This window comes from Sycon ciliatum, chromosome 8 (genome assembly GCF_964019385.1).
Source record: "Sycon ciliatum chromosome 8, ocSycCili1.1, whole genome shotgun sequence".
Lineage (NCBI taxonomy): Eukaryota > Metazoa > Porifera > Calcarea > Leucosolenida > Sycettidae > Sycon > Sycon ciliatum.
Window position 1 is genome coordinate 3,762,114 of NC_088650.1, and position 25,263 is coordinate 3,787,376.

Below are 25,263 nucleotides of genomic sequence, written 5' to 3' on the forward strand. Positions count from 1 at the left end.
GCTCTTCATGTGAGACTGCTGGTGTTTGGGAGAGTGGGCGCTGAGGTACTTTCAGAAACATATTGCTTATCAAGTCCGGCCCGCCGGAACCGGTCCAGTTGGTCAGTTTAATACCGGACCAGCTTTGTAGCCACCAACACACGTTTGCTACTAAGAAGGGTATTCCCCCGCCATATTACTTGTATACACAAAGTATGGAAGACTATGGTACGACCAGACCACTTAAAAACTGCTTCCGGCGCGGGTCCTGCAAGTCCTGCAAGTCCTGCAAGTCCTGCAAGTCCTGCAAGTCCTGCAAGTCCTGCAAGTCCTGGCCGTGATACCCCAAGCAGTGGTCATACACATTACACACACTCAAGTCTAGTGCTATTTCCACCCATGTCATCACATGCTGCCAGGGTGCAGTCTGTGGTGTACATTTGAATTATGACGTGAGCCATGCACTGAACTGCATCTAGATCTGTCACAATAATGCAGCATTCGGTAGTCAGTACTAGTAGGGAGGCTGAGCAACGCACATAGTCATGAGCCTAGAATCATCATCGAGTCACTGAACACATCATTTTTACATCAACGGCACCATACCACAAGTGCACTTTCTGGGCGAACTCGACATGTTGCCACGGCTCACCATCAGCAAAGACCCAGTTCTGTTGACGGCAATTGTGGTGTGGTGTCCTGTGTGATACACTGATGGCTGATGTAATAATCTGTACAAGTCCTAATCCTGCTGCTTACCCCGTCTCGAGTCACTGGAAATCCCGAGTCATTGAACCGCTTTTGAATATTGGGCCAGGCCGAAGTGACTCGGAATTCGGTGTGACTGATGAGTTTATCCCGAGTCGCACTCATCACTCGTCGGGCTGCAACGGTTAGGAGTTTGAGCGGGTAACGAGTTTGGGCATTTCTATCCGGGTGGCACGGGTACCCTATCGGGTATTTTTGACTTAGCAGTTAGGAGTAGACTGGTACATGGCATTGCATGAGCGGGATCATCACCATGTGGTCGTACAGTGAGTGTGCACTTGCACCACATAATATACAAGTGTACAGCAAGCATGTAGCTGCACTTCTGACATGAACCGTTGGGAGAACGCACTACTCCAACCACCCTATCGGGTTCTCAGTAGGAAACTGCTACCCGACTATCCGCTCTAATTACAGGTAGCACGGGTACCCTACTACCCAATGACACCCCTACCCGTTTTCAAACATTTTACAAGTAGCACAACCTCTGGACCAGTGACTGCAACCATCAGTGTTTCAAGTTATTATAATAATTATATAATTACTCACGGATTACTCACGGATCTCAGAAAGATACTCCCTGAACGGCTGAAGGGAAAGTCAAGACTATAAAAACTTGTAGAACGAAATTGACCGGAGAACGAAATGTTCGTCTAAAGCAAAAAAAGAAGAAAAGTGAAATCAGCAGTATGTCCTGGATTTATTGACTTGTAGTCAAATTCATTATTACCAACTGAAGTATAATAATATAAAGCGCATCGGAGTAGGAGTAACGAAACACGTAATTCGGAAATGAAGCTGTGAAATTCAAGAAGTTTTTTCAGGTTCATGCGGTCAGCAGTCTTGCATGATTGTCTCAAAACAGAGTCACGGGATATGTTCAATATCCTACATGGTTGTACCTAGTGTGGTTGTACATAGTGTGTGTGTGTGTGTGTGTGTGTGTGTGTGTGTGTGTATGTGTGTGTGTGTATGTGTGTGTGTGTGTGTGTATGTGTGTGTATGTGTGTGTGTGTGTGTGTGTGTTCATCAGCCTTGCAAGCTGTTGAATGGTATCATCGCAGCACAAGTTGCTATGTCTGCTATCATCGCTTCCGCGATGGGCATGTCTGAGTCTGAGGGTGTGTGTGGTACATGGTGTGTGTGTGTGTGTGTGTGTGTGTGTGTGTGTGTGTGTGTGTGTGTGTGTGTGTGTACATACGTGCATTCACGTGCGCACAAGGGGCTATCGTTCAAGCCACCAAAGACTTCGTCTCCAGAACGTCCAGCCTCGCCGTCATCTGCATCAGCTTCAGAACCTTTGCTGGAGGTATGACCATTCCATCACCGGTACATACAAGCCAACCCCGTTGCTCTAGCAACCATTTCTTACGATACAGCTGCCCAGAAAGTACTTGTGGCGGATGGAGAAAGTCCCTGGGCCCGATATCCAGGAAGATTACGCCCACATTGCCGCGGAGGAAGGTTTTGACCGCTCTGGGATTTAGCTCCGATGGGCACGGCAGCTCGGATGGATACGGAACAAGATCACATGTTACGTGATCAAACACGCCGAGCGCCGTCACCAGTCCCTCGTCAGGGAACATTCTGTTGGTAATCATGTGCGGACAGACACAGCCGAGATTGAGGCCGACTTGTAGGCGACTCTCTGCCGCCACGTCTCTAGCGACACGGGTCAATAGGTGCTGGTCCCGTGGCAGGGGAAAAGGCAAAAGAAAGAGAATGTGTGGCAGCTTGTGCACGTCGTTGCCTAGGGTTACCGTGCCGCTCAAGTAGGCATCCACAACCGACTCCAGCAGCTTCAGAAGCCTGGAGGGCGGCTGACAGCCCTGGCACACCAGCGCCCAGCAGAGACAGACCACTTTACATCCGGTACTGGCCGGGTTCATGGACAGGTCCGAGCCCTGTTCAATAAACTTCCCAATGTGCTCGGCCAGCTTTGGTGCGGGCACACACAGATGGCTATATGCATACATGACGTCATGACTCCAGCCAAACCAGTTGATCTTGTCGGCCGGAAACAGCAGCAGGAGGGGCACAAGAGTTTGTGCGACCGCGTCCAGGAAACTAAGCTTCCGCAGGCCCAAAATCCGTAGGCCTGTCAGCATGACGCCCATCTTTGTGCCGGAGGTGATGCGAGGAAGCTGTAACATGTTGTATGACGTCATCATTGGCTCAAGACGAGTCATCACCAGCTCTACGATGTCCCAACCGCGTACGCTCTGATTTTTCTTGTGTGCTTCGGCTACAACGAATATCAACTCCATCAGAGGAGCAATCGCCCATATGTCCGACATATCCACCCGCTCCACAATTTCAAACAGCCTTGGTTTTGCCATGGCGACGGCCTTGGCAACGCCGTCACCCCGATGCAGATCCAGGGCGGTGATCACCTTAAGCACCAGCTTCAAATGCGACACCGTTGCCGTCCCGCCGTCCAGCAAGGTGAATGCGTTCAACGCAAGCGGCTGTAACGTGTCGACGATGTAAGAGATTTCGCCGGCATGCTGGTAGAACAAACTCAGCTCCTTCATTTGCACGTAGAACTCAGGCTTAGGCTTTCCCTCAAGCACGTCTACGCTGGATCGGGCCATCATATGTACTATGTTATCCAGTAAAATCTTTTTTCTCTTCGTTTCCACACCAGGCAGTTCGAATATCAGCGACGTGCAGTGCAGACAATGTTCTAGTCGCGGTGATTTCTCTCTCCTCAGGACTGCGATCACGTCCTCCACATCTCCCAGGTGAACACCAGTAGACGATGTTGCCATCCCTTTTGAAAACACTAATACTGGCTCATTGCACGGCGAGGAGCAAGCCACACGAACTCCACGGGCAGCCTGGACATATTGCCTACTGAAGCGACGTACAACTAAGCAATTTCGTGACAACCACGACATCTCTCACTAGTGTCGTCTGCGCTGGACCAGCATTATGCACACGGCAGCATTCGGAGGCGTGCTGAACTAACTTTGAAGGCGTTCTTTCCCAGACATCTCCAAGATCCACCTCCTTCTCAGGAGATTCTCTTCACTCATACAGCAACATGGAGCAAGGTAAAAAAATCGGTGGCGATCGTCATGACATTTTCATTTTATTTTTGATATTCAAAAACAATAAAAAAAAGAACAGGAAAGTCATTTTCTGGCCCTACGTAGATCTACAATGTACGTAGAGACCAGGGAGTCGTAAAATACCTATTTTACGACTCCCTGGTAGAGACCGCGTCCCGGTGCGCGCATGCATCCATGATATCCGTCAGGCAGGCCATAGCCATACATGGGATACAGTACAGTAGGCATACTACGCCGCATATGCGCTGGTCACTGAGTGAGTGAGTGATAATGATCGTCCTTTTGAACGACACATGCAGAGCGTTACCTGGTTACTGATGTACTGAGCAGAGTGTGAGTGTGACCGTGCACAAGTACTGACGTTAGTACATAATTATACAATACATCATGTATGATGTAATCATGACGATTGTATAATATTTGTTTTGCCTGCCAGATGAGAAGGCATGAATGTACGTCGGTAGTAGTCACTACTTGTACACTGTAAATTGTAACTATACTTGAAAGTCAGGGAATAGCCGCATTGTCCAAGCCTGACCATGATGCCAAGTCACACGTGCGATCCCGAACCTTCGAAAATCACCGTCAGGCGTCAGTCGCTTGTCAGTGCAGTGTCTCTTTTTTACAATGGTTGACTTGTGTCATTCGCACCGGTATTGTGGCGAGGAATACTGAACAGTCCACCTATTAATATACTACATGTACTCCATCATAAAAGTGGTGTAGACTCTCTACAGTCTACACCAGGTACATCACACTACATGTAAGTGTACAGTGCAGTGTATCCCTTCTGCAAAGCATTATGTCCTGCAGTCACCATGGTCACAGCTAGGTGCACCGGTGACGGACCATCTCACTTTCTCAGTACAGTGCGGCGAAACAAATGCTATGTATGCTCGCTGCACAGACAGACACTCATACAGTCCCAGATCTACTGCCTGTACTGTAACTTTAGTGTAAGCTGTAGTCTAGATCTAGACTAAAGGATGCGATGCCTTTTTTCCAACCTACTAATTATTATTATTATTACTTGCATGTGCGCGTTGGAGTCAACCATGCAAGCATGATCCACAACTTCGCTTATGCTGAACATGATAAACAGGACTATGACAGGGGAAAAAATGAGCTAGAACGAGCTAGAACGATGATAATAATAATTATGATAACTTTACAATGTAGTTCATTGGTATTGAAGATATACTACTAAATACTACTAAATACTACTACATGACATTGTATTAAATATCCTGATCGAGGCTACTGGATACTGGATACTGGATAGTACAGAGCTACCAATCTACTCTCAGTCTCTGTACTACATGTACACGCAGCGGGCCTGATTGGAAATTTTTATTTCCATTGCTATCAGGTTCGGCCTCATTTCCTCTGTGCTGCGCTGACGAGTCCACAAAGGACGAAACAGTTCTGTCCGCAGATTGTGTACACGCAGAGTAGATTGATAGCTCTGTAGACTGTACTGGGTAGCTCTGTACTGGGTACTAGCTCTGTATTGTGAACATGAAAGGGTCCTGCCGTGAAGGTTCCGCTACGTTGGCGGTCAAGAAGTGAAACGATCCAGACGATGATGGCTGGCACTGTGGCAGTGACACTGAGTGTGAGTGTGACTCCAGTGTGCCTGCTCTAAGTCTTAGTTGACAGCGATCACGACCACGAGTTTCAGTTTGACCCATCCACCGTAGATCTACTGTGCGCAGTGTGGCGGTATACGATGAGGGTGCTCCACCGTCCACGTAAACCATCACAGAACACTGTTCCAGCCGATGAACAGTACACTAGCAGAGAGAAGTGCATCCCACGATCTTGCTCATGTGAAACAGTGATCCTGGAGCGGAGGACGAAAGACCCTCGTGAGTTAGATACTAGTACTACTAGTGTTCGGGCCAAGCTGAAGACTCGTGAAGAGCCAATACTGGCAATAGGCAATACTATCTGCAGTGTTACCTGAACGAATGGCATTGCTAACAAGTGTCACTGTCTCAGCGTCTGTTGGTCTATGAAGAGATAACGTTTAGAACGTTCAAACAATTGTCGTACCGCTGAACCAGTCACATCTTGTTTACCTGTCGGATACTGCTTAGTCAGTTCATCCCTGAGTTTGGCGGTGGTTGCTGATGGTCAAAGCCACTTCCTGGGAGGGAAAGCACTTCCCCGTTGAGTTACCACAATCGCGATCGGTTCTGTTGTAGCGAGGTGCGCAACAGTACATACAGACTTCTAGTTCACAGAGTTTCTGACAAAACGTAGGTTGTACGCCGCTTGCACCCTTCCAGGCTTGTGTCCGTGGCTGCAATGCAGAGGACGAGTGGTGCGGGCAGTTTTCGAAACGGCTCGGGAACAGGAAGTAGCGGCTTCATGAACACCTTGCGCTCCAATGCTATCAACGCCATCCTGCTGCTGCTAATTGCCTACTACGGCGTTTCTCTGTTACTAGAAATCGGAAAGAGCTCCAAGGCTAAGGGTGGCGCAAGTAGAATATCCACCGGAGAACCTACAGCGAAGGATCTGGACACCAAGGTTGTCACGGCCTCGGATGAGTCCTCAGGCAAGCCGCCAGGATGCAAAAAGAGCGTGTATGACTGGGAGCGGGAAGACTGGAGACATCAGAAGGTGCTGGACGATCGCAAAGCTTACTACCGCGAAGTCAGCATTGGCACGCACAATAAAATGCTGGGCGGCGTTTCGAGCAGCCTGCAGTCGCTGATTCTGCACGGATTTCAGCCGTCTATGTCGTGTGCAGATTTACAACGGTACGGAGGAGTTCAGGACGGTGGTAAAGTGCTGTGCGAGGCTACACGCCTTCTCAACACCAAGGAGGAGTGCATAGTATACTCGTTTGGAGTTGGCTTTGATTGTAAATTCGAAGTGAGTCTGTTAGAGGCATTCCCAGACTGTACAGTACATATGTTTGACCCCAGCGTAAGCATGTCGAAATTTGTCGACTCGCACTGTTCCGTCGGAGGGGCTAACTTTTACCCGTGGGGTGTCAAGGGCGAGAAGCTGCTGCCGTCCGGTGACGTACCCCCGCCCAGCATGCGTCCCACCACGGCGGCGGGATCGGAGCAGCAGTCAGCACCGACCCTGCCGCCGTTGTCTCGCTTCAAATCCGGCTACTACTCCCTGCCGCGCATCATGCAGCATCTGGGGCACACGGGCAGGAAAATACAGATGATCAAGATGGACATAGAAGGCGGCGAGTTTGACTCTCTCATGTACCTCATGGCACCGCAGAACAAGCACATCATGTTCAATACCAACCTCATATCGCTAGAAGTGCACGAAGCACCACCCGGCTACCAGGAGAGGCTGATCAGCGAGCTAGAGGCACGGCACATGCGATTGTACTACGTCGAGCGTAACCCGTACTACCCGTCCGTTCTGGCCGAGGTTGCCATGGTGAATAGCACGGCACTGCGGTTGCTGGACGGCAGCTGAGGTTGCCATAGGGATAATGCGGCACAGTGTTTCCTTGACTGCAGCTAGGAGGACGGTGTGTATTTGCGTGCTGGTACACATTACACTGGCACACAATACACAAATTACAGTTACAATAATTATAATACTGTTTTCACAATTACCGGTCGGTAGGATTAGTGATATTATGTGTTGGCGTGTAGCCCAAACACCGATGAGCAACCATGCGATTGAGAGAGTTGTTGTAAGCATGTAACTATCATCAGTATCTTAGTCTAAGGTGCCCACATTCAGAGCGCCGCGATGTATGCGTGCTTAGAGCGCAGGGCAAATCCAGTTTGTGTCCGCGAATCATTCACGAGGGTTGTACTGATTGCTTGAACTTTGGTTGATAGTGTCTGAGAAATGCACCTTCTATTTTGAAATTGTCTAATGCAATGTCTTCTATACATGTGCTGAAGTACAATACTTTTCATCTGTTCCGACATGGCCAATATTATTTCCTACTTGAAGTATTTATCTATCACTGTGGAGTAATGAGCACATACAGTCAACTTCGCTAATAACGACTGCGGGTATAACGACAATTCGCGAATAAAGACAGAATTTCCACGCCCAGAGCAAAGTCCCATCCCACTGTAATACATATAATGAGACTTCGGGTATAACGACCCTTCGCGAATAAGGACACCTTTTTTGATGCCCCGCCCAGTGTCGTTATAAGGGAGGTAGACTGTATATGGGAATTGCAAAATCCAAACCAATGATGCATGTACAGGCTACTTGCATGTGCTATAATAATATCATTGTGTCAATATCGAAATTAATGTTGAATTGCCACTAGAATGCGAATAGTAAAAATCAGGAATACAAAGGGGCACCGTTTCTGGATGGAGGGATGATTTACAGGAGAAAAAAGACAGTCACGAATGCTTATAAGTCCCAAGTGTTGCCACACTTGCATGTAAATACTCTATTGCAAGGCTTTTGGAAATAGTTTGCATGTAATCAAAAGAAGGGGAGCCACAAAATTGGCTGCACCTGTTTGGAGTTTATGTATCATAACCTGTACGGAATGCGAAATCACTCTCCAAAAAGGAATCCATTTGCATCTGTAGGTACATGTATGGGTGAGGAAGAAAGAATAAGAAATAACCAGGGGAAGAGAGGAGAAAGTTTAGGAGAGAGAAGTAACTTTATTTAGCAAATTTGACATAATTTGTTTCTTTTTCGGAGAGAATTTCTAACAAAACACACTGGTAACAACGCCGTACAGACAGCCTAGATCAGTAAGAATATCTCCACGTTCCAAAGGAGAAAAAGTAGTCTCACTTTTCAAGGTCACAGAAGCAAACTGAGTTTGTCTGTTTGTCGAGCGACATCACAAACATCAGGCATCCTTTTCCGGGCTGGCTACCTCGCCCGAAGACAAGTCTATCAACTCAACCTCCATGCTTTCACGGACTGGCAGCTTATCCAGAGGCTCGGTGCCATCACACTCCGGTTGTTGACTCTCGCAAGCATTTGCATCATCCGAGAGTTTTTCCTCTGTGCCATGCGTATCTGGCGTTTCCAGTTCGCATTCATCCTCAACACTGTCATCACCCATGAGGTCGGGACCATGCCACAGTGGTTTCGTTTTCAGAATGCCACGGATTTCGGGTGACGCAGTTGCCGGTGCTAAAGTTGCCAAGGTAGCAACACTGCTTCCATCGCTCTTGCTAGTTTGATGGTCTGACGAGAGTGCAGGATTGGAAGCTTCCGACTGGACGACTGTGGCAGCAGAGGAACATGCAGCTGCGTTGCCATGGTGTTCAGCATCCACTCCCGTACTCAGAACACCACGATCGGGGTCCTGCATTAGGAAAATCGAGAACAATCAAAAAGCAAACTCAGAGCTAACGTAGCAGTGAAGAAGTCTCTGTGTAGGCTCAATGCCAGGGCACTAACAAGCCAAAAAGTAAAAAAGCCTGAACTACCATGCACTAACATGTAATTAATGATTTTTTTAGGAATGGGTTTGCTGCCACACTGGAGCTCGCGCTATTCCGCCGGCTTGACTTGACACTTGACTGACCCACGACTGTCGTGCGCTCTGGACGGCAGTCGTGAGTTAGTCAAGTGTCAAGTCAATTCGGCGGAATAGAGCGAGCTCCAGTGTGGGAGCACACCCATTCCTAAAAAAATCAGCGTCAAAGTCGCAACCACTATTTCTTAATGATTTTTAGTATAAAAAATCACTGATTTACTTCCTTAACCAGTTTTAGTGTCACACATCTTTAGGCAGCCGCACATCACCGGCATCCACACATCTACAGCAATGCCTTTCCCTGCAGCCCTGCATCCACTGCTGCCCAGCTGAGTCTGCACATCCATGGCCATGCGTCTGCGTTGCAGTCAGGCATCGCAGTTGTACATTTTTATTTCAAGCACACTTTTGCGATTTGAAATAGGAGAATACAACACCAGGGGCGCTGTACGTACCACTTTTTGTCCCAGGTATACCCTGTGAATCAATAAAATACACTGATCTGGGTTCTAAAGTCGCAAAATTGTCGGCTCTGCAACACTCCACACTCTAGTAAATTGTACCTCAGATAGCTGACCGTACCACACTAAAATACCTTCAGATGCCCCCTGAACAAGCAACAAAAGCACTCACCTCAGTGTCCGGCGTCTTTTCAAATGTCAGCACTTCAGGCACCTCACCAAACTTCACACACCGACGCCCGCTGGCTTCAGTCTTCTTCGACGGATCATCCTCATTCTCAGTTTCAACGGATGACGAGCTGGCTAGTCTGCCTGCTTTCGCTCGTTTATCTGATGCTCTCTCCTTCCTGCCCACCTCTTCCTCATTCTTCTGCGCCTCCTCTGACATGCGGCGTACGTTCTCAAGCTGTTGTCGTCGCTGACGATTGCGCCGGTCATAGTGCCGCTGCATCGTGAACACGTTTGACTCACCGCAGAATGACTGCACAGAAACCAACAAACACATGCGTCCACCTGAATCATCATCACTATTATGTAGACTTGAAGCTACCACGGCATCAGGGAGCACATTACCAGTTGAAAGTAATCCCTGGTGGCTATTGTGCATAGCACTTGACAACAATGACCAGGACACGTCGCTCCGCTTGACGTGACAGAGCTGTCTAGAGAAGTAAAGAGTAGCCTAATATCTGCAATAAATAGTAAAACTGCATGTGCTGCCGTGTGCTGCCAAGGAATATATTCTATACCCAATCCTAGTATATCGTGTTCGGCGGAGATAAGAAAGATAAAGCCTGATTACGAATGCAAGATGTGCTGTGATTTACAACAAGAAAATTCAATGTGCACAGTGATCATGCATTGTCTCACATTTTGAAGAATATTCATTATACAGCCCACAAGAGTGGTTTTCATTCGGAGGTAAGTTCTGGTCCAATATCCATTGTCACGTGTACCACCAAGGGTCAGCCAATATCAAACATACCTTTCTCATCTCATCTTCGAGAATCCGTGACACTTCATAGTTGACGTCAGACGATAAGCGTCTCAGCTCGTCGATGGTCTGGTTATATCCTTTGCGTGCCCACTCATCCAAAATAACGTCAATCGGATTGGGAAGTGTTGCCTTCTGTTCAATCTCCAGGCGGTTGAAGCCCAGCTTGTACGCTAGATTGGTCCAAGTGACCACCTGCGGATGACGCGGTGACGGCTGCAGGAGCATTTCGAGCAGTTCCTTGCGCCCTTCAGGTGACATCAGATGGATGTGCATCTCGGGCAGGTGAAGCAGATCAATCACACTGTCAGTGATGCCAAGCTTGGCGGCTGCATCAACGTCAGCAATGATCTGCTGGCCGATGTCCATCAGCTCTTGTACCTTCTTTGGCTTGTAGAAGACACGCGGGAAGTCTGCGCTCTGCTCACTGACCAGACGTTGTAGCTCGTTGGGACTCAGTATCAGCTGGTGGACATTGGAGCCCGGACTGACCCGGTCGATGACCGCAAGGACAATCTTGGTGAGAATCTGGATGAGTGCAAACTGATGACGCTGACTGTTGACCGGACCACGGCAGGCGATGTACACTCCGAGACGACTTGGAGCAACGACAATCGTGCCCTGAACTTCACTGCCGTAGGGCTGCACACGTATGCCATGTCGCCACAGGTAGGACCTCATGCCGTGCTGACTGACAAACTGATTGAAGCAGCGGATCTGAATGAGCGGTGCCACACCGGGTGAGATGGGCACCCCTTCGTCGCACTGGTAGTACACACCAGAGTAGGTGACCAGACGAGCGTCGCGCTTCCACAGGCCGATCTGAGTCTCCTCCTTCAGCTTGCGCTCCGGCAGCTTACTGGGCAGGATGACGCAGTTCTCATCGATGATGCAGATCCCGATGCTCTCCAACATCTGAAGAATCACATCACCATGCCCGCCGCAGGACGAAAGCACCTTCTCCACTTTTTTCTTGTCGGCACGTGCGGAGTCGTGGTCTTCAAAACTGATCAGAACGCGTGGGAAGTTCTTCGGCGAGCACAGATGCCCCACGATGGTGGTTAACAGCCACTCAGCCCTCAGCACCACAACATGTCTGAGATCTTCAGTGGTACTGAAGACGACAACCTGTTAGAAGAACGCAACAGGGAATGCAGAAAGAATTAAGTTAAAAAATCCACCTGAAACACACATACCATGTAGATGGTCTCTCTGTGGCAGCAATGGTCAGGTAACTCGATCGGATTTCATTGAGCAGCATTGTACATGAAGTGGGACTTTGTACTGAAGTTGATATGATGCTCCAGTAGCTAAACACTAACCTAGTGTAGGCTCAAATGCATGCTGAATTATAGTCTGAAAGGTGAGATGGTTGGTGTCTTAAGCCCGGTTTGGAGATATTGCATACGACTACCAGACAGCCTCGTTCTCTAGATCTCTCTCTCTCTCTCTCTCTCTCTCTCTCTCTCTCTCTCTCTTTTGATCTTCCTTTCGTCATTCTTGATTATCACCACTAGTGCTCCTCTCTCGCATTCACCTGACTTTACAGCCTTCTCCTCGTACCTTCTTGTTTTCCCACACTATCTCCTTTCGCCGTACACTGGCTAAGTTGCTGGCGATCTGCCATGGCAACGCTCGTACCTTGATTTGCTGGCCGCATGCTTCATTGCTTTGTTCTTTGAGTTTGCTCCACCGAGATAAGAGAGAAATGTTTTCCTTACAATGATGAATGTTTGAGTCTGATTCTAGAAATTGTAAACCGGTGGGCTCCAGCCACAGGTGATTTGACAGGTGGTCTGTAAAAACATGTTAGGCGTCTAAAATATTTTCCCTAGAAAGACAAGTGGACTCATACCAGAGGTACCGCTGTATTTTCATCCAGCTGTATCGCATACACAGTATGTGTAGGATTGAGCATGCAGCTATATGTACAGCAGAACATCGCTTAGCAAATACCTCTCAACTAAGAACACCTCTGCATTTTAAGGCCACACTTTCTCCGTCCCTTTTTCTCTCCCTTTTGCTCCGTCTCTACTACTGTTGATCAATTTGTATTGCGCTCGGAGTTGTGAGGTTACAGGCCCGTTACTGGAGGCAGTCACCTATCTCTTCTGTCCTTTCTCTAACACAGTAAAAAAAGTGTGTACTGTACCTCGCCACAACAGGACAGGAGCTGCAGCACGGCATCGATCAGCATCTCAACGCCGGTACGAATGTGCAAGCCAGCCTTCTTGTTCTCCAGAACTGTGAGCAGGGTCTCCTTGAACGTTTCACGGTCCGTGAACGGTCGGCCGATCTTCCGGCGCACGTCTGGCAGAACCTTCCTGACGGCGTGAATAAGCCGTGGGGTCTTGTCCGTATGCTGAGAACAGAAAACATTGCCACAGATATAATTATTATGAGAGCTCTCTTAAAGAAGCCTAAACACCTTGCTGACATGAGCAGTGCACTGAGGACCGGGTGTTAGTGAAGGTCCGTTGTTCAAATTTTCATACAAACGTTAACTTAAAGAGACGAGGATACAGAACTTCAACAAACTTGGAGAGGAGTTGGAAATAGATGTAGGTAACTGCACAGATAGAATAGTTTCCAATACCACAGAGAGAAAGAAATTCATAGAATGCAGCATTGGATCAGCTGACCTTGAGAAGATGCAAGGAAAGTCTTTGAATGTGTCCCCTCGCTTCCTTTAGTCCATTCGCTTGTGACTTGCGGGCATCCAGGAAGATGGGTTCAGCTTCGAATGCCAGCCGATGGCGGAACTTGCGAACAATCCTTCCGTAAGCTCTTAGCACTACTTCGGTCTGTTCGTGAATACGTTCAGAGTCGAGGCGACTGACAACCAGGAGGAATGGCATCTTCAAAGGAGCATCGTCCTCTTCCTTCTTCTTCTTCTTAGCTGCTTCAGCCTCTTCCTCCTCGGCTTTCTCCTCTTCAGTTTTCTCCTCTTCTCCGTCCTTGGCATCCTCATCCTCGGTGTTTGTCGTCTCGTCTGCAGTTGCCGCGGGTTTTGGCTCAGGGTCCGAATCGGTGGCTGTCTTATCCTCATCAGGGTCCTCACTCTTCTCCTCATCTTCTGACTCATCGGCCTTCTTTTTCGGCGGTGGGCAGTCCTCGTCGCTGTCATATCTGCAGCCAAGGTAATCAAATTCACCCTCTTCTGCCTCCGGCTCCTCGTTCTCGTCCTTCTCCGGTTTCGATTCTTTCAGGCGATGGCAGCTGATGAACACTCCGCACCACAGCTCCATTTCATCACTCAGTGTTTCAAAGGTCTTCTGCGCGTCCACCAAGCAAACGGCCATTGCCGGCGTTGTGCTTTCGCTGATGAAGAGACTGTGCGACGGAATGTACTCCTGGTGGCCGCCGAAATCCAGGAAGTGATAGACGTTTGGGCTGCCGAGCGGGTCCCTGGTGCGCTCAACACGTATTCCACGCGTACGCGACGACAGCTCGGTGGCTCCCTTGTCCGCTCGGCTCTCATTGGTGAAGATTGACCAGAAGTAGGAGCGTTGGAAAGAGTCGATGAAGGTAGTCTTGCCTGCACCGGGTGCACCACCCACGCCAATGGTGATATCTTCACTGTCGCACACTCCGTATACTGACACAAGCTTGCGGTTGGTGGCTCGCTGTAAAAGCATAACAAGGGTAGACACCAGCCAAAAATCCACATTCAATCCACTAGGCCCACCTGCAGCCAGCTAACCATGAAACCTACATCAATGTCTGCACCATCTAGTATTTTGGGTCGGGGGCACCTTGCCTATTATTGTTTTCTCAGCACCATGGGAAGATTTATCATCAAGAGACAGCATGACCGAACATTAATGTTGCACAATATTAATTTTAATATAGCTATGAATAGGATGAAGGCCGCAGACATCACGCAACTACGTTACTTGTTCGACATGTATTTACTGTGTATTTTATAACAAAAATATTATTGAAAACCCATAATCGATTTTCTTGTTCCTATCACCTGTAGTAGATTATTTGCACAATATTAATGTTCCATTATGCGCAACTGTGTTATTATTATTAATATTATTAGTGTGAGACCTGACCACAAGCAATATAATTATGACAAAAAAAGTAATAATAACCTTTGGGGTCATCCCAAGATATTAACAGTGGTCCCTGAAACAAAATAAATTTGATGTGACTACGTTGTAGGAGGGTGGCTAAAAGCCTGTTCACTTTATCAGGAAGTTGAAAAACAAAATATATTGTGTCGGAAAATATCGCTACACACATATGTCCATAATGGGGAGGAGAGAGCAATGAGGAGACATGGCAAACTTTTGTTCTGAAAAATATTGCTATTTCTGGACACTCCCTTACCGCGATAATGTCAGCACAGGTGTGGTGTTGGCATTGTCTAGCAATAGTAAGGGCTGTGTTGCCTTGCTGGATGTAGATATTATATATATACACACACACACGTGCGCACACACATACATACACACATACATACACACAGACACACAGAGACAGACAGGCACACACACACAGACACACACAACCATGCAAAAACACATACGCACGCACGCACGCGTACGCGCGCGCACACACACACACACAGACACACACACACACACAGATTATCAGTGACAGGAGAATTGTGCACCGAAGAAAATGGAGCCCAATATTGTCAAAGCCTGAAGTGCAAGGAACGCCACAGGCTTTGACAGTGTATAGTGTATAGTCCAATCCAATCGACGGCGTAGGAAGTGCTAAAATACCCCAGGCAAATTGCTGAAAACATAATATTATCGTCCCAAGCTGACCCTTGCCAATGACGTTCTTCAGCATTCAACCCTATTGTACAGTACACGGGACCATGCACAATCCATCTTCAACATACCCTAGTCACCCGCATTTAAGCCCATGCGCTTATAAGCGAGTTTTGCAATATTTGAAATTTTTGAAGGTCGATTGGTCGCACATAAAGGCACATGCGCTTATAGTCGAGTTACCAGTATGGAATTTGGACATGGCACATTGGATCCTGTAAAGATGGCATCATTGTGGCGTCAGCGTGTCGCAGGATTGAGTTCACTTATACGCCCATGGGCTTATGATTATTAAGTAAGGGTGCGCTTATGCCTGGCTATAGGCACATGTGCTTGAATGTGCATCGCTACGGTACCATACTGTGAAATCAGAAATTTTCGGTGGTGTTTTATTTTCTGTAACTTCGGCGCCGAAATTTTTACCGAAAATAAAGCACCGAGTACTAGTACACTTACCTGGAAAGCGGGTTTACCGAAAATTTCCCTCCACCGAACGGCCGATTTTGGAGAATACCGAAAATATTACACCACCGAAAATTTCTGCTTTTAAAGTAGTGGACTCACCTCATTCCTGATCTCAAGATCAACATCAGCCCCGACAAGCACACCAACGATGTCCTCGTGATTGAAGCGTGCAGCCGTGTGCAAAGCAGTGTTCCCATTCTGTAGCAATAGTAGAAGGAATTGACACTCGGTTTTAAGGGTTTTCCTGTTCCTAGTTTTCCATATTTGCGGCCTATTCTCCCACTCTCCTTGAACTCCCTCCATAGCTCTATAACAGTTGTCAGCTGCACAGTTCAGGGCTCAAGGTCAACTAAATATGCAACACTCTAATACATAAACAGGACCTCCTTTGGAAGAAGATTTTGAATGGTCCGGTAGTTTCAATTCCTTTCATACAGTTTGTGTATGATATGGCGGGTACACAGTCTCTTTGTGTATGATATGACGGGTACACAGTCTCTTTGTGTATGATATGACGGGTACACAGTCTCTTTGTGTATGATATGACGGGTACACAGTCTCTTTGTGTATGATATGGCGGGTACACATGCCCTCCATGGTAGTAAACATGTGTTAGTGGCTAAAATGTTGGTCCGGTGATAACCTGACCAACCGGACCAGTTCCAGCAGCCCTGCAGTCAAGGTCCCTGGTTCGAATCTTGGTGATAGTCACTTTTTCCAGACTGTTCAGTGTATCACCGTTTAAAAAACGCAATGAGTGCTGTGCTGGTATCCAAGCTTGAGTGGAGATGCAAGGGCATGGTTGGCGGCCTACAAAGCCTCTCACACAGTCAAAACAGCCATCACAGCAAATGCAGTGCTGGCATTGCCGACATGACCTCCATGCTGTGAACCTCACCGCATCTTTAAAGTTCAGAGGAACCTTGCTCTTGCACAGGAACTTGACCAGCTCCAGGTTGCCATCATACACTGAGAGATGCAGTGATGTGCGGCCCGTCTATGGTGAAATCCGATAGACCAGACAGAAGCAGAGAGGTATATTGAGTACAGGACAAAAATGAAGCCGATGCTCGGGTCTGGACCGCCATTGGTTAGTGTGGAGCAAAACATGTAATCAAGGTGCTACCAGTTGGTTCATTGTTAGTACTTGCTAGTAGGCTCATGCCTGCTTTGATTCCTACTTTAAATACAGTATACATGGCACTGTATATCCAGTATACATGGCACTGTATATACAGTATACATGGCACTGTATATCCAGTATACATGGCACTGTATGTACAGTATACATGGCACTGTATATACAGTATACATGGCACATAATATGTGCTATGTATACTGTATATTATATCTGGGTGAAACACTATCATCTGTATCTAGCTGACGATCAGTTGGACAGAAATTCCAAATACCACCCAGTCAGGAGCATCACCAGATACAGGCAACACCTGGACATCATTGATGAAAGCAGAATCTCCTTAAACAAGCTCTACTGTTCCTCATACAAGATCAGTTCCGAGCATGAAAGCCCTGTGCAACTCACTCTGTCTCTGTCCATAATCTTCTTGACGTGGTTGACCTTGGCGCCATTCTTCCACAAGTACTCCGCTACTTTCAAGCAGCAGTTCTTGAAGGCTTCGTCCAACGGTGTGTATCCAGCCTACGGTACATGAATACATGAAGTGAATGTTACATTATAGGACCTACATGACTGTACACTCGATAGAGTACACTATCATCCGCGTGCGTATGCACATATTGACCCAATCAGGGGTTCAACTAAACAATGGGTGACCGGTCTGTACACAGGCACAATCTGGGCATTGCTCTATCTGGTGCCTGCCTGCATGCCTACCTGTATGTATACACATGTATTTAAGTCACTGTTCTGGATATTGAAATCCATTGGGATGACCTCACTGCATCTAGCGTGTACATGCCCTGTAGTTCACATGCACCAGCAGTGCACGTGTGAGCTCGCGGCTGCAAGGCCAGCGCCCAGTGGCCGCTGAATTCTTTAAAGGATTTCAATGTCCGCGACAGTATGGGTATATGCATTTACAGTGTATACAAATTTGCAGACCAGCTGCTGTTTGATACGGGCCAGGCTTGACAAGACTCGTATGACATCTAGCCTTCAAACTCGAGATAAGTGCAAGTTGACTGATGTTTCGCCTGTACCAGCATCACCACTTCAGTGCTCAACTTGTCACGCAGGACCTTCCGCTCTACTAGCGGCCACAAACACCACGGACAGCATTGCAACTAACGTTACAGGTATGTATGTATCACATGTACTTTGAAGCATGTACGTCTCCTCTTGCCACTTCAACTGTCACTTCAACTACTAAAGTACAGTAAACTTGCCCAGATCCGCACGTCCCTAATCCGGGCACCTTTCTGACCCATAGAGAGCCGCAAACTTGAAAAATTCTACGAAAAAAGGCCCCAAAAAACTATTGATTGGCATAAAAATGTTTAGTTGCATTCAGTAAGTACATGTATGTGTTAAGTTACGCACAATTCCTAGTCAGTATGGACAGTGCTTGGTCTCAACCTGCCTGGGTTAGGGCAGTTTTACGATATTAATCTTACATTATTCTCCACATTCAGCTCTTGTTCCATACATCTGGTGAAGTTCTGGTCAATGAACTTGTAGAGAACTCTTGCTGTGGCACACGTCAATTGCTTGGCTGCGTAGTGGAACGCTGAGTTGCCATGCTGAATTGACCCAAAAAACAATGAAAGGAGGGGGGGGGGAGGAAAGTATTAAAATACTTTGAATGAGTTCATCATCTCATCGTCTTGCCATGTCACAATTCATCGTGTAGCGTCTTCTCGCGGCACTTGACTTGTGTCGGACACATAGCTAGGTGTCCTTGCACAATGGCGCATTGCAGTCTTTCACAGCAGCCAAAGACAACCCAGCTATGCGGCAGGCATAGAGAATGGCATACAAACTTACCCTGTCCCTGGCGTTCCGATCGACACCCTCTTCCAGGCAGAAGCCCACAACCTCGGCATGGTTGTGTGCAGCGGCGCAGTGCAGCGGTGTCATCTTGTCCTGAGCAAAGTGTTCAGAAATACGCAAAGGCTTGCTGAGAAATTTATACTAGCCGCATGCACTAATTTCAATAGTCTTCGGTGTTCAAAGTTTTAGGTAGAGGACAAAGGACTGGGTGAGATGAACAGACAGTGTAGGTGCAGAAGAAGTTCCTAGTTTTTGATGATGTCTACCGAAATACCGAAAGTTAAAGCGAACCAAATATTTGTGAAATTACTGTACTGAATGACCGAGTCGTTGTCATGTGAATGATAGAGCACAGTAGTTGGACAGTTGTAAGCCAGTCATGGAAAACAATGGTGTGTTTGTCGCAGGACCTTGTCATAACCCGCTCCGGGCGCACTGACCTACTGAACACAAGCAGAGCTTCACATGAGCATGTCTGCATGCGTCAGTGCTGCATCTCGCTTACCGAGTTGGGAGTTTCCAGTGAAGCACCAATCCCCATCAGTAGCTTGATGGCTCCAAGCATGCCTTTCTCCGCAGCCACACTGATGGACTGATTCACCTGCATTGCCGACACACACACATACACACACACACACACACACGCACACACACACACCATGACATGAGAATGGTCCAATAACGTGCAGAGAGTGCACCCATTTGCTTCATGGTATGCATAAGAGGCAATGGCTTGCGTAAAAATTCACATTATGCGCCAGCAGCCAGCACACTACATTGTCACTCCTTGAGCATGCGCAATGTAGTACTCATACACCATACCCGCGTGATTAGAGCCCTCTCTTGAATAGTGCCCTCTCTTGAATAGTGCCCCAGTCTATAAGAGCCAGTGAGAAAAATAAAGCCCTCTCTTGAATAGTGCCCCCCCCCACCTTCTTGTAACCAAGCGCATTTGCAAGTAATTGGTCTGGTGTTCTTTTGGTAATGTTCTTGTCCATATCATTGAACTGGTGATCAAAATTCCAGTTCTTGCTGCCCTTTATGTTGAGCCGTGATAGTTTACAGTAAACTTTAGGCTCTGCGTTTCTTTGCTTTTTTTGCTTTTATTGGGGATGGTGTAAATGTGCCAGCATTGAAAAAACAATGCCCTCTCTTGAATAGTGCCCCATCTGTGATGGACATTGAAAAATAGTGCCCCAGAGGAACTAATCCCTCGACTCCAGTAGTGCTGGATGTAGCCACTACTATATGAGTACAAAGTTTTGTTTGGAATTAACTTTAGCTATATTCGTTAGCGGGCATGAAATAACTGAAGTTTGTACCGAACTAAGGTTTCTGAACGTTCGGGGTGACAGACCTTGACCAAAAACGAAATTTAGTACGTAACGAACCTGCTGGTGGAGTGATCTAACGAAAGATTTCGTGAACTGAAATTTGTACTTATACAGAAGAGAATACCCAAAGGGCACGCCGCTGTGAGGATAAGCTCACATCCACAGTGATTGGAGCATCAGCAACATGCCAACATGAACTGTTCAACGCTTTTACCATGATATTCTTCTCCAGGAACTCTTCGATTGTTCCAAAGTCTTTAAGCCGTGTGATGAGCGGCGGAATTAGCTTGTCCCTGCCATAGAATGCTGCGTACCACAGGCCAGTGGAGGTCTCCTCCTGTGTCGTAGAAGTACACACACACACACACAAATATATACACACATAATTAAATTATACACACATGCAAACACATAATATACACACACATGCATGCAGTCATGTACATACATGAATGCATACACAAACATGCACCTCCCTCTCAACACACAAACACACACACACATACACACACACACACACACACACACACACACACACACACACACACCAGTTTGACGCACATCCGATGATCCATATGCACATTATCCGCAGGGAAAATATCCATCGTCATAATCTCTACTCCAGTAGGCAATTGGTTTCATCGATTATTGACCCAATCAGGGTTTCAACTAAACAATGGGTCTCTGTTAGTCACTATAGGCGTCCTCCGAATTCGCATCCAAGCACCTACTTGGTTTTTAGTTCCTTCAATCAATGCTTCCAGCCCCAAATTTATTCCACACGTGGCCTACACGTAGATTTCACGTTGGACCCAACCCTGTACTCCTGCTGTTGGGGAGAACATCTGGTAAGCACAAGGGCAGCGAGACCTTCCGTTCGATATTAATTTTGATATTATCATCATGCGGCGGCTGCTCCAAACAATGGAACACAATCTAACCAACCACCAAACCAACTCAGAATTGACAACATGGTTTGTATCCCTCCGTCTTGAACGAAAGAAAGACATGGTCAGGGTTTCCGCAGGTTGGGGCAGGAACTGACTAGAGGATGAACTACTCAGTACTCAGTACTCTGCCATGTCGTGCGGTCGAAAACACCACCACCACCACTCACCTCATTGAGCACGGTGATAAGATGCAGCGCTCTGTCGATGCGATCCGTGCGAATGCTACTCTCGAAGTCGTAGTAGTTCTGCAGGGCTTTCTCATCGTGAGGAGGCGCGGGCTCCTGGGCTTTCTTTGCGTTCATCTTGAACAGGTTGGAGACAATCTCACCCACCTTCTGCATTTGGTCTAATTGTTGAACTGAGAAATTCTGCACGCGAGTACAAGATTGCAAGGAGGTTAGCGGCACAAACAACAACACAACAACACAACAACGGGTTTTTCAATTATTTTCTCGAACTACTGTGAAAGTGTGAACACCGCTATGCTCATATGGGGCTTTGATTCATGCACAACACACACACACACACATTTCCAGCTATAGCTATAACAACAATTGATTTGATCCTCCGTATCGCTCACCTTGCGCTGAGGAGACAGCGCAAACCACGGCAACCCGCCATTGTCATTTTCAAAAGAGGAATAAGGAAGAAACGCACTCCTACCTGAGTCTGAAAGAAGCGGCGCACCGCAGAAAAAGAAGCAGCGTGTCCGACCCGACACTGCTTCCACGCTCGCCAGCAGACGTGACGAGAGTTCGCACCTCAATGCGGAGCTGACCAGTCGGCTGCAAGCCGGAGCACGCACGGTCTCTGCCACAGATCCACTCGAAGAGCACACAGAAACTTCGGAGAGAGTGCTACAAGTACGACCAACATCTGTCAGAGTGTCACTGTCAGCTGCATGGAGTCAGAACGAGGCTTTTGGCACGATCTGCTGATAATCTTGGTGGTACACACGCACGCATGCACTCTTCTGAATCCGCTTTCCCTGATCAATGCTGACAATAGCTCAGGGCAACACTGAGGTCAGTGAGGATGAAAATGTCATTCACACACTATCGGTTTATGCGACGAAGACTTTTATACTGTCCTAATGGACCATGTTGGACGGGATTGCGGAGTTCTCTACACTACAGGGCTCAGCTGAGTGTTTGTCGGACGAGTGCAAAACACTAACTGAGAAATCCGATCTAGATGGTCCCTTTTTGAAGGTTACAACAAAGCCGAGAGAAGGAGAGAGAAAGAGTTGTTGTGTCCAACCTTGAGCGGCCACTCGTGGTCCTCGAGAATGCTTTTAAAGGGTTAAAAGCCCTGGGCCTGGATGGAGACAGCAAGACTTTCCGTTCCGCTTCGTGCACCCGAGGAGGGAAACCATGTGTGCGATGGATCGGTCCCGCCAGCGGCACGGAGTGACACAGGACGAATCTCTCAGGCGTGGTCGCCATCTGTCCACGCATCCTTGTATTGAACGTTGTAACTCGACCCGAATGCAAAATTTAATAATGTCCCGTGAAGACGATCGAAATGTACAGGCACCATGCAGGTCACGGTGATATCCCAGAACGATCAGTGACACTGGATCGGGTGTACATAAACTCATAATATATGTACAGTACAATCATGTACTTCTCAGGATGGGGGATGGAGGTGCATGGCACATTGTCATTGGCTACTCCGCGACACAGTGTCACATTTCTGTTGCCAGGGGAATGCAGGAATTCCCAAGTTTTTCGTCCCGCCGAAGTGTCATCGGTCCTTGTTGAAAATGGTACTAATACTATTAAATAGCTATGTTCTGCGGACAGGTCTCACAGTGCGTACGCACCACATCTGTTTGTAGCGCACGGTTTTCTGGATATGGAATCCAGGTATGTTCCCGAATGCCCGAAAGATATTGGTAGGTTTAGGAAGCAATCGCAAACAGCAGCTCAGGTCAACGATACCACCTTCACCAGTGTGCGCATGCACCATCCGAGTTCCAATCCATTTTTATGTATTTTTCTAGATACATGTACGTTAAAAAAACCTTTTAGGGCTGCTCTTGGTGGCGACGCTACTTCCTGTGATGCCACCCGAGATGCAAACTATTGTCCGTGCACTTCATTTGAAAGCCCGACGCGTCCTTCATACATGTACATGTACAAAGTAGGTGAAAGAAGCTGTCCTAAGCTGATACCTCGCAGCGAATTCAATTGGCATCACTGCATTTCAAACTGGTATAGTAAACACCATTGCATCTGGCCTCTCTCACCACCTGGTTGCCATCACCTGTTTACTAGAGCTCTGTTCTACTTGTTTCGAAACATTTTAAATATTTCGAAAGTAGAACAGATGTACTCAAATGCATTAGCAATAATTATACATTCACTCCTTCCTATCGCCTTCACTGTTGTCTTATGAGTGGTTGCTTAACCATGAAACTCCGAACAACACAGTAATATTTTAAGACCTAACTTTCCTTTGTGTGCCTCTTGTGCACTGCGCTCGGTTTGGTTTGGTTTTTTATTATTTCAGTTCGTTGCCTCAACAGTACAAAGTACAAAATGTTCAAGAGGGACGAACGAAAAGAGAAAGTAAAACAGAGCAGAAAGGAAGATGCAACTGAAATGAAAGAAAACCGGAGAGAAACTCAGAAGGAATGCGGACTGGCGGATTCACGAACCATTACTAGAGCGGGGCAAGACATGAACAGAAGGGGCAAGTCCGTCGACATTCATGGTTAAAAATTACAGGCAGGAAGCACTCTAGCAAGTTAAAGCCTTCTGCCTATGTAGGAGGAAATACAATCACGTGCCATCATGTATATTGAATAAGGAGGAAATCTTCCTTTTTGCCAGCGGAGAGGGCTCAACACAATACCGTGGAGCACTCAGAAGGGGCAAGTCCGTCGACATTCATGGTTAAAAATTACAGGCAGGAAGCACTCTAGCAGGTTAAAGCGTACTGCCTATGTAGGAGGAAATACAATCACGTGCCATCATGTATATTGAATAAGGAGGAAATCTTCCTTTTTGCCAGCGGAGAGGGCTCAACACAATACCGTGGAGCACTAATACACACAAAGGCACGAAGGAGGTTTACAGCGTTCGTCGCAACTCAGAGTTTCTTGCCCAATGCAATCATCAGCCTGATTCAGGCGACGAATAATTGAATTTGTATAATGATGTTAGGCACAATCTTCATAGTCGAGACAGCTAACGGATGGGACCTTTTAAAAGGTCTCGTCGGCGGAGCTCGCACTCACTGCCTGAGCCGATCGCAATGAAGGCAAATGAACGACAAAGCATGTTTTTGTTTTTCCGGCTCACAGCATCAAATAACCTTAGTTGATTGCTCCAGCGAGGAACACACGCTTCTTGCCGAACCTGACACTTGACTGACCCACGACTGCCATCCGGCAGTCGTGGGTGCCATCCGGAGCACAACGAGGAGCAGGTCGCACCTTCCACTCGGCAAACCTGCGAGCATGTGTTCCTCGTTGGAGCAATCAACGTCATGACTATTACCGCCGAAGTCGCAGCTTCTATTTTACGTTCCCAGCATCAAAGACTCAGAGCTACATAACTGTGATCACCACAGACAGTGAGTGACCTTTGCACATGCACACAAATTCGCAATGCCTGGAAACTGCATGATTGTATGTGTTCCAACTGCACGGAACTACATGTAGATGTTAACTGTGTGGTAGCAATACACTGATCAACAGTTCAGCATCCCAAAGCACACGATATCAGCAGTCTGAATGCGAGGAGTGATGACAATGCATCGCAAAGGTATAGTGAGAATTATCGTTAATCCAGTTGAATTATGATTATTGAATTGGTAGAAATGCCATTGGCCTGTTATAGTAGTTATTCAAGTACAGGGCTGCTGATCGGGTCCTACTCTTCAACTTCACTAATTGGGTATAGGGCTTGAAAGTCCTACGTCACGGGATCACGTGCAACATGAACTGGATCCACTACCCACTCGAGCTCTTGTGACCAGCTTTGAAAATAGTGGAGGACTCTGGAGAC

General features: G+C 47.3%; 1 protein-coding gene across 2 annotated transcripts; it reads right to left on the minus strand.

Moving 5' to 3' along the window:
* Positions 1 to 7,991: 7,991 nt before the first annotated feature.
* LOC135822308 (uncharacterized) lies at positions 7,992 to 22,515 on the minus strand. Of its 2 annotated transcripts, none has more exons than XM_065335049.1 (15): positions 21,911 to 22,515; positions 21,415 to 21,615; positions 20,512 to 20,634; positions 19,469 to 19,564; positions 18,958 to 19,056; positions 18,588 to 18,713; positions 17,536 to 17,652; positions 16,891 to 16,989; positions 16,092 to 16,190; positions 15,076 to 15,141; positions 13,380 to 14,363; positions 12,890 to 13,099; positions 10,729 to 11,865; positions 9,916 to 10,224; positions 7,992 to 9,108 (listed from the first exon to the last, which is right to left on the minus strand). In XM_065335049.1, the coding sequence occupies exons 2-15, from the start codon at positions 21,586 to 21,588 to the stop codon at positions 8,644 to 8,646; spliced, it is 4,104 nt and encodes a 1,367-aa protein (XP_065191121.1). In that variant the 5' UTR covers positions 21,589 to 21,615; positions 21,911 to 22,515; the 3' UTR covers positions 7,992 to 8,643. The 2 variants fall into 2 exon arrangements, with proteins under 2 accessions (XP_065191121.1, XP_065191119.1); XM_065335047.1 differs by having other exon boundaries at positions 21,828 to 22,515.
* Positions 22,516 to 25,263: the final 2,748 nt, after the last annotated feature.